The 13,825-nt window shown below is 39.3% G+C and overlaps 2 protein-coding genes across 7 annotated transcripts in view; one reads left to right on the top strand and one right to left on the bottom strand.

Annotated features, from left to right (window-relative positions):
- The window catches only part of SLC38A6 (solute carrier family 38 member 6), a 72,761-nt gene extending 61,900 nt beyond the window's left edge, over positions 1 to 10,861 (bottom strand). For 5 of the 6 annotated variants that reach the window (XM_077768978.1, XM_077768962.1, XM_077768964.1 and 2 more), the window contains exons 1-3: positions 10,675 to 10,861; positions 9,402 to 9,532; positions 7,200 to 7,273 (exon numbers count right to left, since the gene is read on the bottom strand). In XM_077768978.1, the coding sequence (XP_077625104.1) occupies positions 7,200 to 7,273; positions 9,402 to 9,532; positions 10,675 to 10,779 (310 nt within the window). In that variant the 5' untranslated portion in view covers positions 10,780 to 10,861. The remainder of the gene's footprint in view (positions 1 to 7,199; positions 7,274 to 9,401; positions 9,533 to 10,674) is intronic. The other variant, XM_077768969.1, reaches the window with a different exon arrangement.
- Positions 10,862 to 10,964: 103 nt separating this feature from the next.
- TRMT5 (tRNA methyltransferase 5) overlaps positions 10,965 to 13,825 on the top strand; it is a 10,425-nt gene continuing 7,564 nt past the window's right edge. Inside the window, exons 1-2 of the mRNA XM_077769436.1 lie at positions 10,965 to 11,022; positions 12,190 to 12,842. Coding sequence (XP_077625562.1) covers positions 11,018 to 11,022; positions 12,190 to 12,842 — 658 coding nt within the window. The 5' untranslated portion in view covers positions 10,965 to 11,017. The remainder of the gene's footprint in view (positions 11,023 to 12,189; positions 12,843 to 13,825) is intronic.

The following is a 13,825-nucleotide window of genomic DNA, read 5'->3' as shown; positions in this document are numbered from 1 at the left end:
GAGGGGGGGGGGGGGGGGGGGGGTAGGAAAGAGAGAGAGAGAAAATGAAAATGAATATGAATCTTAAGCAGCTCCACGCTCAGCAAGGAGCCTGATGCAGGGCTCAATCCCACAACCCTGGGATCATAACCAGAGCTGAAATCAAGAGTTGGTTGTTTCAATGAATAAGCCGCCCAGGCGCCCCTCTAGCCCATGTTTAAACAGTTACAAGCATCACATTGCATTATAAGCTTTTTACTTAGATATTTGTCTCCCCAATTAGACTATGAACTTTTTCAAGGAAGGAAGGGAATTCCAAATTCCCAATAGATAAATAATAGATAAATAAATATTCATTGAATAAATGAATGAACCTCTATCCTGGGCCTCGGTTTTAGTTCCTGTTCATCTAGATATATAGTTGACCTTTGAGCAATACAAAGTTGCTAGGGGTGCCAAACCCTGTACAGTCAAAAATCTGTGTATAACTTTGACTTCCAAGAAATTTAGCTTCTAATAGCTTACTGTTGACCAGAAGCTTTACTAATAACATAGTCGATTAACACATATTTTATATGTTATACATACTATATACTTTCTTCTTATAATAAGGGAAATAACAGAAACATTAAAAAAATCATAAGGAAGACAAAATACATTTGTTGTACTGTATTTATATATATATATATATGATATATATAGTCCACATATAAGTGGACCCACACAGTTCAAACCTGTGTTGTTAAAGGGTCAACTGTTCAAAGTCCACCTATCCACAACTGAACTATTTTTTACTTTGAATCAATGCCTCCTGCTGTGTTCTTACCTCCATTTAAGGACACTATCACTATCCAGTGGCTCATAACAGAAATCTGGGAGATATTCTTAGACATCTCCTTCTCTCTCACTCTCCACATTCAGACATCAGCTTCTCTTGATTCTAACTCCCTTAACCTTCATTTTCCCGAATCCATTTCTCTCTCTTATTTCCCTCGTTAATACTTTGTTTCAATATTCCAGTATTTGATTCCTAGACTTCTGTGACAACCAGGCTTGACTGCTGACCTACTCAGGTACTGTAAGTGCAAATTAGAGCCATACAGACAAATGAGAAAGGCATTCTTTTAAGGAAAACAAAACAAAAACAAAAATAAAACAAAAGGGTTTCCTTCATGCTTATAATCCTGAAGGCAAGCATGGCCTGGAAAGCTGACGGTGCCTTTGTGAAAAAAGCTACTCCAATCTGGAGGTAGCTCTTAGATCACCTGTTCAGTTGTCCTGAGAATTCCCTTTACTTTTCTCCTGTGCTCAATTCCCTATTTCTTTGAAAGAACCTAACTTTGGTAAATAACAAACTCCATTGCTAATTAAGTAGGAGTGAACAGAAGATAATTTTGAGTCTTTGCATCTGTGAAAATGTTATTATTCTACCCTCACACTTAAATGATAGTTTTGCTGGATAAAGAATTCTATAGTGAAATCATTTCCTCTCAAATTTTGAAAGTATTCTTATTTATAGTATTTCCTGCAAAGTCATTTGCTATTATAGTTCTTGATTCATTGTATGGAATTTTGTTTGTTTCTGCTCTTTGAAAGCTTTTAGGATATTTTCATGGCTTCTGATTTTTCACAATGATGTATGTTGGTATGAACTATTTTATAATTATTATATTGGATACTTTTAATCTATAAACTAATTTCTTTCAGTTCCACAAACTTTCCTTGTATTATTCTGTTGATAATTTCCTACCATTATATTTTTTCTTTTCTCTCTTTATGGATTTCTGCTTATTTGCATGTTGACCTCTGGGACTGATCCTCTATTTTCCTATCTTTTCTCTGCCATTTTCAAGTTCCTTGTCTTCCTCTCATCTCCCTGCCTTAAAAGTTTCCTTAGCACTATCAACTCAACTACCGAATTACTTTTAAATTTAATTTTTAATTTCTAGGACTCTTGTATTCTGTGATTATACCCTTTAAGTAACTTCTTGTCTTAGAAGAATGCAGCATCTTCTTTTAGTTCTCTAGAACTATGAAAAATAATATTTTTAAGTTTTCATCTGGTTTCCGTATTATCGGTTTCCTCTTTTTCTCTGAGTTTCTTACTTAATTTTTGAAAAATAAACTTTATTTTTAATAACAGGTTTAAGTTCACAGCAAAATTGAACAGAAAATATGGAGAGTTCTCACATCCCCCCTAACCCCACACATGCTCAGCCTCCACCACCATCAATATTCCCAACATTCAGTCTACACTGACCCATCATTACCCAAAGTTCACAGTTTAGAGTTTACTTTTGGTGTTGTATATTCTATGGGTTTTGCCAAATGAATAATGACACATATCCATTACTACAGTATCATACAATAGTTTTACCACCCCCAGTATCCCTGGTGCTCTGCCTACAGCTCTGTCTTTTCTAGAATATCATATTGTTGGCCATTTTTTTAAAAGTAGGCTCCATGCTCAACATGGGGCTTGAACTCATAAGCCGGAGATTAAGAGTTGCATGTTCTACCAACCGAGCCATCCAGGTGTTCCAAGAATGTCATATAGTTGGAATTGTACAGATGTAGCCTTTTCGGACTGGCTACTTTCACTTAGTAGTATGCACCAAAGGTTCCTCCATGTCTTTTCACTGCCTGATAGTTCATTTCTTTTTAGCACTGAATAGCATTTCATTGTCTGGATGGATCAGCATTTATCCATTCAATGTACTGAAGGACAACTTGGTTACTTCTAAGTTCTGGCTATTATGAAAAAAACTGCTACAAACATGTACAGGTTTTTGTGACAACATAAGCTTTCAATTCATTTAGGTATACCCCACATAGTACAATTGCTGGATCAAGTGGTAGCCTCTATACCTTTTCATCATGGTCTCCATATGTTGTGTCAACATTTTACTTTCAAAATCATAGAATGGATACTTACTCACATTTGGAGCTTCCATTTGGAGTATGGGGGGGTGGGGAGGAACAAGTTCACCATACCTCCAAGACCTTTGCCCTAAGCAACTAGAAAGAAGATGCTATCATCTATTTAGATGAAAAAACAGTGGAAGGTATAGATTGGCAGTGTAAAAACAGTTTGGTTAATTTGAGACATATATTAGTATCCAAGTGGAGATGTCATGGAGGCAGTTGGATAGGAGACTGAAATTCAGCAGAAGAGATCAAGGCTAAGAATATAAATTTTAGGGTCACCATGAGCCCTAGAGTGAGTTCATAAGAAAAGCGATCAGGGGCTCTGGGTGGCTCAGTCGGTTAAGCATCTGACTTCGGCTCAGGTCATGATCTCTCAGTCCGTGAGTTTGAGTCCCACATTGGGCTCTGTGTTGACAACTCAGAGCCTGGAGCCTGCTTCAGATTCTGCATCTCCCTCTTTCTCTCTGCCTCTCCCCCTTGCTCACGCTCCGTCTCTCCTTCTCTCTCTCAAAAAAATAAACATTAAAAAAAAAAGAAAGGAAGGAAAAAAGAAAAGAGATCAGAGGAATAGTCCTCTGTTTAATCTGATGTTTAGAAGATGGAGAGATGAAGATTCAGCATAAAGAGAGAGAAGTATTCAGTGAAATAGGGAACAAAACCATGAGAGTGTGAAGAAGCGTTACACACAGGAAGGAACAACTAATTGTGTCAAATGCTGCTGAATAGTCTACTAAGGTCAATGCTGATAACTGTCTGCTGGATTTAGCAACTAAATGTAAGTCGCTGGTACAATAATTTCAGTGGATTGATGGGGGAAATCCTAACTAGAATGAGTTCAAAAGAGAACAAGAGGAAGAGGAATTATGGTGTAAATAAGTCTTTTGAGGAGTTTTGCTAGGAAGGCATGGAGCATATTGAAGGAATGTGGAGTCATTCTTAAAATGGAAGAAATGATAGATTCTGTGTAAGCTGATAGGAAGAAAACCAGGAACAAAGATGATTAAAGAGAGGAGACGGGGGACAGTGGCTGGAATGATGTAGGTGAGAGCAGATGAAATCACAGCGTAAGTAGGGAAGCTGGCCTTAGATAGGAACACCTAGAGTTTATCAAAGGGAACAGAGCATATGACACAAATGAAGACAGGCAGAGGTGTATGTGCTGGCAAGAGTTTATGATTCCTTCTATTTTCTTAATGAAGTAGAAAGTGAGGATATCCACTTAGAATGTCATCAATGAGAATACGGTGAAGGTTTGAGAGAAAAGAGAAGATGTGAAAAAGTCACCTTCTAGATTGCAAAGTAAGCAAGTGAATGAACTGAAGATGATAAGGATTGTGTAATAGCACCACAGGTTCACCAGACACTGAATTAAGGTGATATCAATCTGCATGGCTGTGGTTTTCTGTAGGAACATTCTACTGTACAGCTGCAAGTGTGAAGTAGGCAGAACCACATTCAACCATGATCGGAGTTTTGCCCAAGGGATAGGATGATAAAAGGGAGGTGCAAGGGAGTGATTGTAATAACATACCATGAAACTTCAACTAGAGAGAGGAGTTATATGGACAGGAGAGTGAGGGACAGTCCCGGCATGCTGACGTTTACAACTGGGATTCCTTCCTGTTTACAGTGAAGAGGCGGTCAGAGGAGGGGACCTACGAGTTTATTCCCTGAGCAGGAAGTTTCCCCAGAGAATCATAATAAGCCATGGTTTCTGAGGCAGCAGTGTGTACAGCTTGCGATCTTTAAGTGTTCTGCATCAATCAGAACTCATAATAAAAGCTAGCACTGACCAAAGACTTGGCATTTTATATACATTATTGTATTTCATTCTCATGATAATCCCAAAAGGAAAGCATTATCATTATCATTTTATAGATGATAAACTAAGTCTAGAGAGATTAAGCTTTATATGCTACCTCAGCTCCCCAAAAAAGTCTTCATAGACCTCAAACCCTATATAAAATCCAAAATAGAAGAATTTCATGTGAAGAAATCCTTTACCTTTATAAAGATAAAAATTTCTCTTTCACTCCAGGCAAATAGAGGAAGAATTTATTTTGTAAAGATTTATGATAGCCTCTCTCTGACCAATGAATCTGATCTGAGCACACTACCCCTTAATGACAGTCCAATATACTGAGGAGAAAATTTAGCTACATGTTATTCTCCAGTCTTTAAGATGTCTCTGTGTGTGTGTGTGTGTGTGTGTGTGTGTATTTAAAATAATAATTTAAAAAAAGCCTACCTCCATAGAGAATTTTACAATGACTGAAGAGACTCAATCAATGGAAGACGGGTGCATCAATGTATATGAAAAACCCTGAAGAAGTTAGTTCATGGACCAAGTAAGCTACAAAAACAGAAGAAAAAGAAAAGAGAGAAAGAAACAGAGGTTTTCAGTTCATATGCCCTAAAGTTACAGAAAAGAACACAGACAGTGTCAGAACTTTGAAGTTAAATATAGATGAAGTGAAGGAGAAAAAAATCAGCATTACTTGGAAATCTTCCTAAATTGAGTATTATTTCCAAATAACTGAAATAAAGTGTAATGAAGACATAATTGCCACAGTTGACTAACATATTACTATTTCAGTAGAATCCATAATAGAATAATAAAATAACCCTATTAAGATGTTAAAAACTAAAAAAGTTGAAAACTACCAATTAGGTAAATAGATCTTTTCACACAGAGAAGTAAAATTTCAAAACAGGTCATTAAAATTCCAGTCAAGTTCAGCAGGATTTACAAGGACACTTATTTAATGCTATTATTCCTGAATTTGGGATGCTTTATAGACAACTTTCAGATTAATATCATTGCATTGTGTCCTAATCTTGTTATCTCTCTGCACCATCACCCAATTGCCTTGAAAGCAGAGGCACACATGTGCAGGCTGGATGCCCAAAGGCACTGATACAAGTTACAGCTGTGAACTGTGGAGCCTAAACCAGTTTTGCAGAAGAATCACCTGGAGGACTTTTAAAAACATTTCTAAGTCCCATCTCAGATACTTGGATTTAGAATCCCCATGGTTTATAAGTTGTTTATAAAGAGATCTGCAGGTATGTCTGATGCATAGACAGACGAAATAGAGTAAAGCTGGGGATTTAGAACTATACTCTGAAGAGTCTTAAAATTCTCAAGAAATACCTTTGGGTTTCTCTCACCTGTTCCAGCCAGAATAATCCCATTATCTATTTTACGTATCTATTCTGCTTCTTAAAGTCTGAAAACTTCTTAAAAGTCTGAAAACTACAAAATCTGATAGAGCAGAGTAAAATCACCCACATAAGAATTAAACTCATAATGGGATGCCTGGGTGGCTCAGTCAGTTAAGAGTCTGACTCTTGATTTCAGCTCTCATCATTCGTGGGTTCAAGCCCCGCATCTGGCTCTATACTGACCACTCAGAGCCTGGACCCTGCTTCAGATTCTGTGTCTCCCTCTCTTTCTGCCCCTCCCCTGCTGGCTTGCGCTCTCTCTCTCATACGAGCGTGCACACTCATGCTCTCAAAAAATAAATAAACCTTAAGAAGCAAAAGAATTAAACTCATGATTCTGGCATCAAAACTGACTCATCTAAACACAGAAGAGACTAGACAGATAAAAAGACCAGGGTTGATAGCCAAAGAATATTTGTTAATCCCAAAAGAAAAACTTTATTAAAGCAGTTCTGTGATTCATATACTTTTACTTATTGAAACTAAAAAGAACTTAATACACAAGTGAATTACATAATAAAGTTCAAAATGGAAAAATACTTATAAATATCTATATTGTTTTAATTGCACATAAATCTGTCATTTACAAAAGACTACCTTATTCCAGACTTGCAACTAAAAATATATGACTATCTAAATAAATCCAAAGTTTGGTGACCTTGCCACCTACAAAGAAGGCAGGAGATCTAGAAAGGCGTTCTCCTTGGGGAAATAATTACCCTAAGAGAAATATGATCAGAATTAACACCCGTTCAATGCTTTCCCATTAACATAAGGTTTGGAGCCTTTAAACACCTTTCGGGTGTTTCCCCTAATCTACCCTAACCTAGAAATGTATGCTGTGTGCTGTAGAGAAAGGCAGGTAAGTTTCCTCCTTCCATTCTGTTCTTGGATACTTCCCTAGGACTGGGTCTGTGTATCTTGGCCTTTTGAAATTCTCCATTTCAACCACCCTACCTAATAATAATGCATGCCTACTGGAAATTAAATTTGAGACATCCAATCCTACTGGTGGTTATCATCTCAAGGAACTGCTTCAACAAATGACTCAGCATATTTTTACTCACCTGTCTGAATACACATACTTAGCAGGAGGTGAACTGAGTAAGAAGCCAGGAGAGCAACTATCAGCAGCAAGATACTAAAATATAAAAGAGTACATGGTCAACCTCCCCACAAAGGTTTCTTTTTTGAGGTATCTTATTAAAAAAAAAGCAATTCTTTTTCATATTCAAATGTTCACAAAGATGATCTTTAAGTTGGATTATGGCCACTAAAGAAAGTAAGAAAATATTATTCTGCATTTACCAAATTTTATTTAAATGAAAATATATTGCTTTTAAATTAAAAAAATAAACAGAAAGAAACAAACTGTATTTGAAACAAAACCGTATTTCCCCCTTCAGCACGCTTGCCTGCTGACTGCTGGTTCAGCCATTCAGTGATCTTGCAATACTTCCCTTTTATAACTATTTCTTCCTTTCTAAATCCAAACAGAAGTTTTGCTGGTGGAATCTCATTGTCTTCTTTTTCCTTCCCTCTGTCTCTTCTCTTCCAATGACTGTACCTCCCACCTATAATTTATAATACCTCATCTATAATACTGAATTAAGACTGCATTTCCGAGCATTCAACACACACATCCACCAAGCCAAACAAATGCAGTCAACACATTTGATGTGTTAATAGCACACTTCGAAAAGGTGCAGATGATGAAATAATTGGAGTCCTTTCACTGAAAGTGGGAAGAGAGACAACATGCATAATTTCCTACTTATTCTCAGGGAGATGCTGACAAGCTTCTAGAAAGCCAGCTCTAGCGGAGTATACCCCAAAAGTTACTTTTGGCCCACTTAATACTTGTTATTAAGTAGCAAACCTGAGAGGTACACTGGTCACTTGCACGCAAGTATACCTGAAGCCTCACAAAATAACAGTTTGGTGTCACTGCATGGCAAATGTGATATGATTCAGTGAGGACATGTCCGGTGGTATGTATCTGCATGTAAGACCCTGGAGGACAAAATGTGATTTTTTTCAAAGAGAACCCAAACAAAGTCCTATAATTATGTCTTGCCAAAATGTCACATACAGTTTCAAAGTTTTAAAATTCTGAATGTTTGTTAAGAAACAAGACAAACAGAAGAGAGGAATCAGAAATGGACTCTTAATTATAGGAACAAACTGTTACCAGAGAGTAAGGGGCTACGGGATGAGTGAGACAGGTGATGGGATAAAGGAGAACACTTGTTGTGACGGGCACCGGGTGTTGTACTGCAAGTGTTGAATCACTACAATATAGTGATAATACTGTATGTTAACTGGAGTTAAAATAAAAACTCTTAAAAAATGATGAGAGGCACCTGGCTGGCTCAGTCAGTACAATATGCAACTCTTAATCTCAGGGGGGTGAGTTCAAGCCCTACTTAGGCGTGGATCCTACTTAAAAAAAATTTTTTTTTAATTTAAAAAAATTATGAAAGTTTGTGTATATACCCCATTATAAAAGCAAGCTGGGTTCCTTAAAAGTTGGTTTGCTTGTCAAGAAATTCAAAATAAAAGCAGAAAATAAATCTAAATGAGACTATGCATTTTAAATTTCCTGGTAAAATGGGTCTGCTTCTACTGATAAACAAAACAAACTTGCTGATGCTAAGGATTAGGTCTAGTTCTAAAGGATTTCAATTTAGCAGAGAAACGAATGTGCAAACAAATCATTACCACACATTATAACAGAATGAATAAAGTACTATGGAAACACAGAAAAGCCAAGAATGTCTCCTATTTTGGGCCAACTGGCATATGAGTTGAGTGTAGATGAAGAGGAATAGGAACAGAACACATGTGTAGACTCAGGGAAATAAGACTACCTAACAGTCGGAGGACAGGAAAAGATGGAGAGAAATGAAAAGATTATGTGCTTTCCACACAATTTCACACAATTGCTATTTACAATTAATCTGTATAGCTGATAAACTTTACTTCACTTTGGCCAACGTGTGACACAACAAATAGCCACTTCTTAACGTTATTATAAACAAATACGGGTTGTTTCCATTTTTAAAAATTTGTCACACTTTTGGGAAAAAAAGTACAAATATAGCATCCCTCCAAACTACAGACTAACAATAATATATAAGTTGCAGGAAAATGGCTAAACCTTTGGAAATGATTTAACTAGAAATTGTATAACACCAGCTCTGGAGCCTCTTTGCTTCTCAGTGTACTATCAAAATGGGGGGTGGGGGTGGGGGGTTGAAAAAACTCACCTAAATCCAAGGATGCCAGTATGAGCCATAACATAAGCTAAGCCAAGGATGCCACTTCCCATGATGGCATTTGTCAAATTAAACACAGAAAAACCAAATGAAACACCTGGGGATCCCTGTCTGTAAAGTTCCTGCAAGCACACAAATTTAACAGTGTTAAGTGTTTGGATGGTGAAGTTCAGATTTCATCAAGAAATGAATGACAAGCCATGGAGAAAGTCTCCTGCAAACCACAGGCACTATGAGACCCACTAAGTCCTCAAGCAGCACTGGCTTCCTTTCTTCCCTTCCCACCTCCCACTAGCGCAGTGCCAGAAAAGACTTGTTTCCTAGGAAAATCATCTCCACCAGTACAGAGACCAGACAGGCTTCAGGGAAAACCATGACTAACCTTGTGACTGCAAAAGGTGAAGACAGGATAGGAATGGGGTGGGACAGAGAGGAGGGAGAATAGCCTCAGCTCATGTGATTACTGAAGAATTCCTGACTCAGCTTGGGGCCCCTGTAGACAATGGCTGCTCCCCAATTACTAGGACTGCAAAAGTAATCTCTCTATATTTAATGCATTAAGTCAGCTCAAATGCAAGGATGGTCGGGAATACCTTGCAATGACGATAGAATAAATAGAAGCAATACACGTTGCTGTCTACCGAGGATATCCCTGAAAACACCCTCTGCCAAAACAGCATTTGTGAGCAAAGTCCTAGAAATTGTTACAGTGCAGAGACTTGAGTTAAAAAGCCGAGGGACCCTTGCACAGGTTTTAGGGTCTGGGAAGTGCTATGTATTTATTATCAGGCCACTTCTACTCCTTCACCGCTAAGAATCTCTTGTATGAAGAGGTTTCTAGGCACCTAATGACTAAGTCTAGAGAAGAAAAATCTTGTGACTCTGGCAAAAACCTCACAAGACTGGTAGAGGGAAGAGGAAGTCGAGAAAGACATTAACAGACGGCACTAAGTTACATAACGCCAGGGCTGCTCATCCAGTCTGGTCCCCAGCCCCCAAACGGTGCTGCACCTCTTTCACCTGTGTCTGTGCCTTTACTTTCTTTCTAGAGCAAGTTACGCTGCAATTGCATTCATGCACTCGCCGGGTCTCATCTGCATCTGGCTCCTGCCTTTGGGCCCCATTCCCCAAGAGTCAGGCTCCAGGTTCTCCCTTCTCCCCGTGCAGCACCCCCACCTCCTTCTTTTCCTGGTCTCATTTGTCAGGCGTTTCAGGAAAAAGGCCGGAGGCCTGCAGCACCCAGAAGCTAGCGGAGGAAACTTACGTTGCTTAGCAACGGGCTCAACTCTTCCGCCTCCGCCGCTTCAGACCGCTGGGCAGAGACGTACCAGCTTCGCTCAGCGTTGCTGATCCCCCAGGGCGCTTCCATGCTGCTCGCAGGCCGACTACCAGGTCCATCTGCGAGCTTCTACCTCAGTTCTCCAGTCATTAGTCGCGCCGGAGGCGGGGCGGGGAACCCGGCCCTTCCGGGTTTCCGTACCTCCCGGGGCGGGGAAGAGAGAAGGGAATCGACGGGATCTGATGACGTTAGCCCCTCGGCGGCGAACAGTGATGTCATCGAGGGCCAGCCCTTCCAAGAACGACTCTTTTCCGAGGCGCAACGGAGCATGAGGTGAGGGGTCTAGACTTGGAGTCAGTCACCGAGGGACGCCGGGAATTGGGATGGTGACGTTGGTGAGGTGGGGACCGCAGTGCCCCTGATCGGCGAGGCGGAGGGTCGGGTGGCGGTACCGGTCCACCAAGGTCTGCTCTCTGCCACATGCTTCTTGGCGCAGAAATGTCGCGAGGTCGCCCGCCGCCTGGGTGCTGAGCCTAGGTCCTAGTACTGGGTACGAAGGAATGTGTTTAATCTGTTCAGAAGCTTTCTGATAGAGCCTTTAGCCACATTTTACATGTGGGAAACCGAGACTCCGATTAAGAAATTACAAGATCACGCAGCTGGTTAACTCTAGACCGAATTTGAACCCTGTGAAGTTTAAGAATTGCTTTACACGGTCTGGGGCCGGGGCCTCTCCCCTTCCAGTTACTTCTTGGGTATTCTAGAAGGTAAAGTGAATAATTGATACTATTAATGGAATAGACATAGTACTCCACAAAGCCTGAGACCCCAAAATACTGAAACCAAGTTATAGACAGGACTTGTAGTAAAACATTGAAGACAAACAACATACCAATCAATATATTAAGAATACAGGTTCTGAAGTCAGTCAGATAGACCTGGTTTTTAATCCTTGCCCAGGCGCTCACAGCAACGAGACCAGGTGAATTAACCTGATTCTCACCTTTAGTTTGCTCGTTTACAAAATAAGGATGTAATACCACACACCTCCCAAGATAGATAATGTGTGTAAAGTATGTACCACAGCCTCTGATGTAATAAGCATCCATAAGTATCCTAGTAAATATTGCCATTAGTAAAGTCATAAATATAATGACCATTTCATTTAGAGATGATCTTCTAACTCAAACGTCAGCCTTCCAATCTCAGATGTATTCTGTAGAAAATTGTGGGTGGAGAGGTTCATTGACTATAGGGAGGCTGATGGATCACTAAGTCCTTGTCCTGGCAGCAGATGGGTTGAAGGTGCAAATTTATTATTTACTACTAATAAAAGATAACATATCATGGAAAAGATAGTATACTTCTCACACACCCCCAGAAGTTTCAATAATCAGCATTTAGCATGTTACTTAAAACTGTAGAACTTAGAATTTTTTATTCTTAACGTATTGTGAACATGTAACTTTGTAGCTTTAAGTGCATCCTTTATTCTTTTAGGACCTTATGGAGGCGATTTGGATTCTCAGTACTTTTCAAAGCGGAAAGCTGTAGAATATCTGAATCAGAACCATTAATTCCACTCGCTGGGACATCACAGATACAGAGGCTCAGCAGAGCACCTTGTATTTCCTTGTTGGATCAAAGGAGAAGATTCTCCACCATGACTGAAATAGAAACAAACCAGAGAGACTCTGAATTGTTTTCACCACCCTCTAATGTTCGAGGAATGACAAAACTTGATAGAGCAGCTTTTAAAAAGACGGTCACCATCCCAGTACTTAAAGTGAGAAAAGAAATAGTCAATCAATTGATGCGATCCCTTAAAAGGGCAGCACTGCAGCGCCCGGGCATAAAACGTGTGATTGAAGATCCAGAAGATGAAGAAAGTAGACTAGTTCTGTTGGATCCCCATAAAATATTTACTGATGATTCCTTTGAGAGCGCAGAACTCAGTATTTTAAAGCAGCTTAATGTCAGTCCACAGATATGTAAATATAACTTGGAACTCACTTATGAAAACTTTAAGTCAGAAGAAATCTTGAGAGCTGTGCTTCCTGAAGGTCAAGATGTGACTTCAGGATTTAGCAGAGTTGGACATATTGCCCACCTGAACCTTCGAGATCATCAACTACCTTTCAAGCATTTAATTGGTAGGTGTGTCTTAGTCATATTCATGTACTAGAAAGTAAGTTCTAATTTTAGTTTTTAAAATTATTTTCTTAAATGTCAAATTACAGAAGCAGCACATGTTATCATTTGAATTTTAAGCTGCATCTTGGGCTCCATACCCTTTCTTTTGAGAGTCATTTTGGAATACTCTTTCCAGAGTGATAGCAAGCTCTAAAAATCAGTTCAGGCATTTTTGTACACAATATACAAGCATAGATTAAACTCAAATCTTTAGCTTTGACAGAATTATTTGGCACCTCGTCATTTGGTACATAGGATTTATTAGGCCCTCAGGACTATGTTGAATTCTAGGTTTCTGAAATTTGAGTGTTTACCATCAAAAGTTCAAGTCCCAGTTTATTCATACTTTGATTCAACTGATTGAGCCCCTTCTATATGTCTGTCACCATAGTTTGTTTTTTAGTGCCCTTTGCCATTTAGAAATGATGCTTTTGGGGACACCTGGGTCATTGAGCATCTGACTTTGGCCCAGGTAATGATCTCATGGTTCATGAGTTCAAGCCCAGTGTCCGGCTCTGTGCGGACAGCTCAGAGCCTGGAGCCTGCTTCAGATTCTGTGTCTCCCTCTCTCTCTGCCCCTCCCCTGCTCATGCTTGGTTTTTCTCTCTTATCTCTCTCTAAAAAATAAACATTAAAAAAAAAAAAAAAGAGTGCTTTTGCTTGTTGTACCTCTGTAAGCCCATGTTTGAGCCTGAGTCCTTTATTGTTTGGGACAAAAAGAAGTAAACTAATCACAATTGTAGTTATCCTTATACAAATGTTTGTTGTCTGGGTATTCTCCATATTAAATTTTTTTTTTTTAATGTAGAGTAATTGTCAGAACTTCTGAGATTTATTTTCACCTTTAAAATGTCCACAGGGCACCTAGGTGGCTCAGTTGGTTGATGGATTTCAGCTCAGGTCGTGATCCCAAGGGTCATGGGATCAAGCCCCATGTCAGGCT

Source organism: Crocuta crocuta, unplaced genomic scaffold (genome assembly GCF_008692635.1).
Source record: "Crocuta crocuta isolate KB4526 unplaced genomic scaffold, BGI_CrCroc_1.0 scaffold10, whole genome shotgun sequence".
NCBI lineage: Eukaryota > Metazoa > Chordata > Mammalia > Carnivora > Hyaenidae > Crocuta > Crocuta crocuta.
The sequence above is the reverse complement of the archived record's forward strand: the minus strand, read 5'-3'. Positions and strand labels throughout refer to the sequence as shown.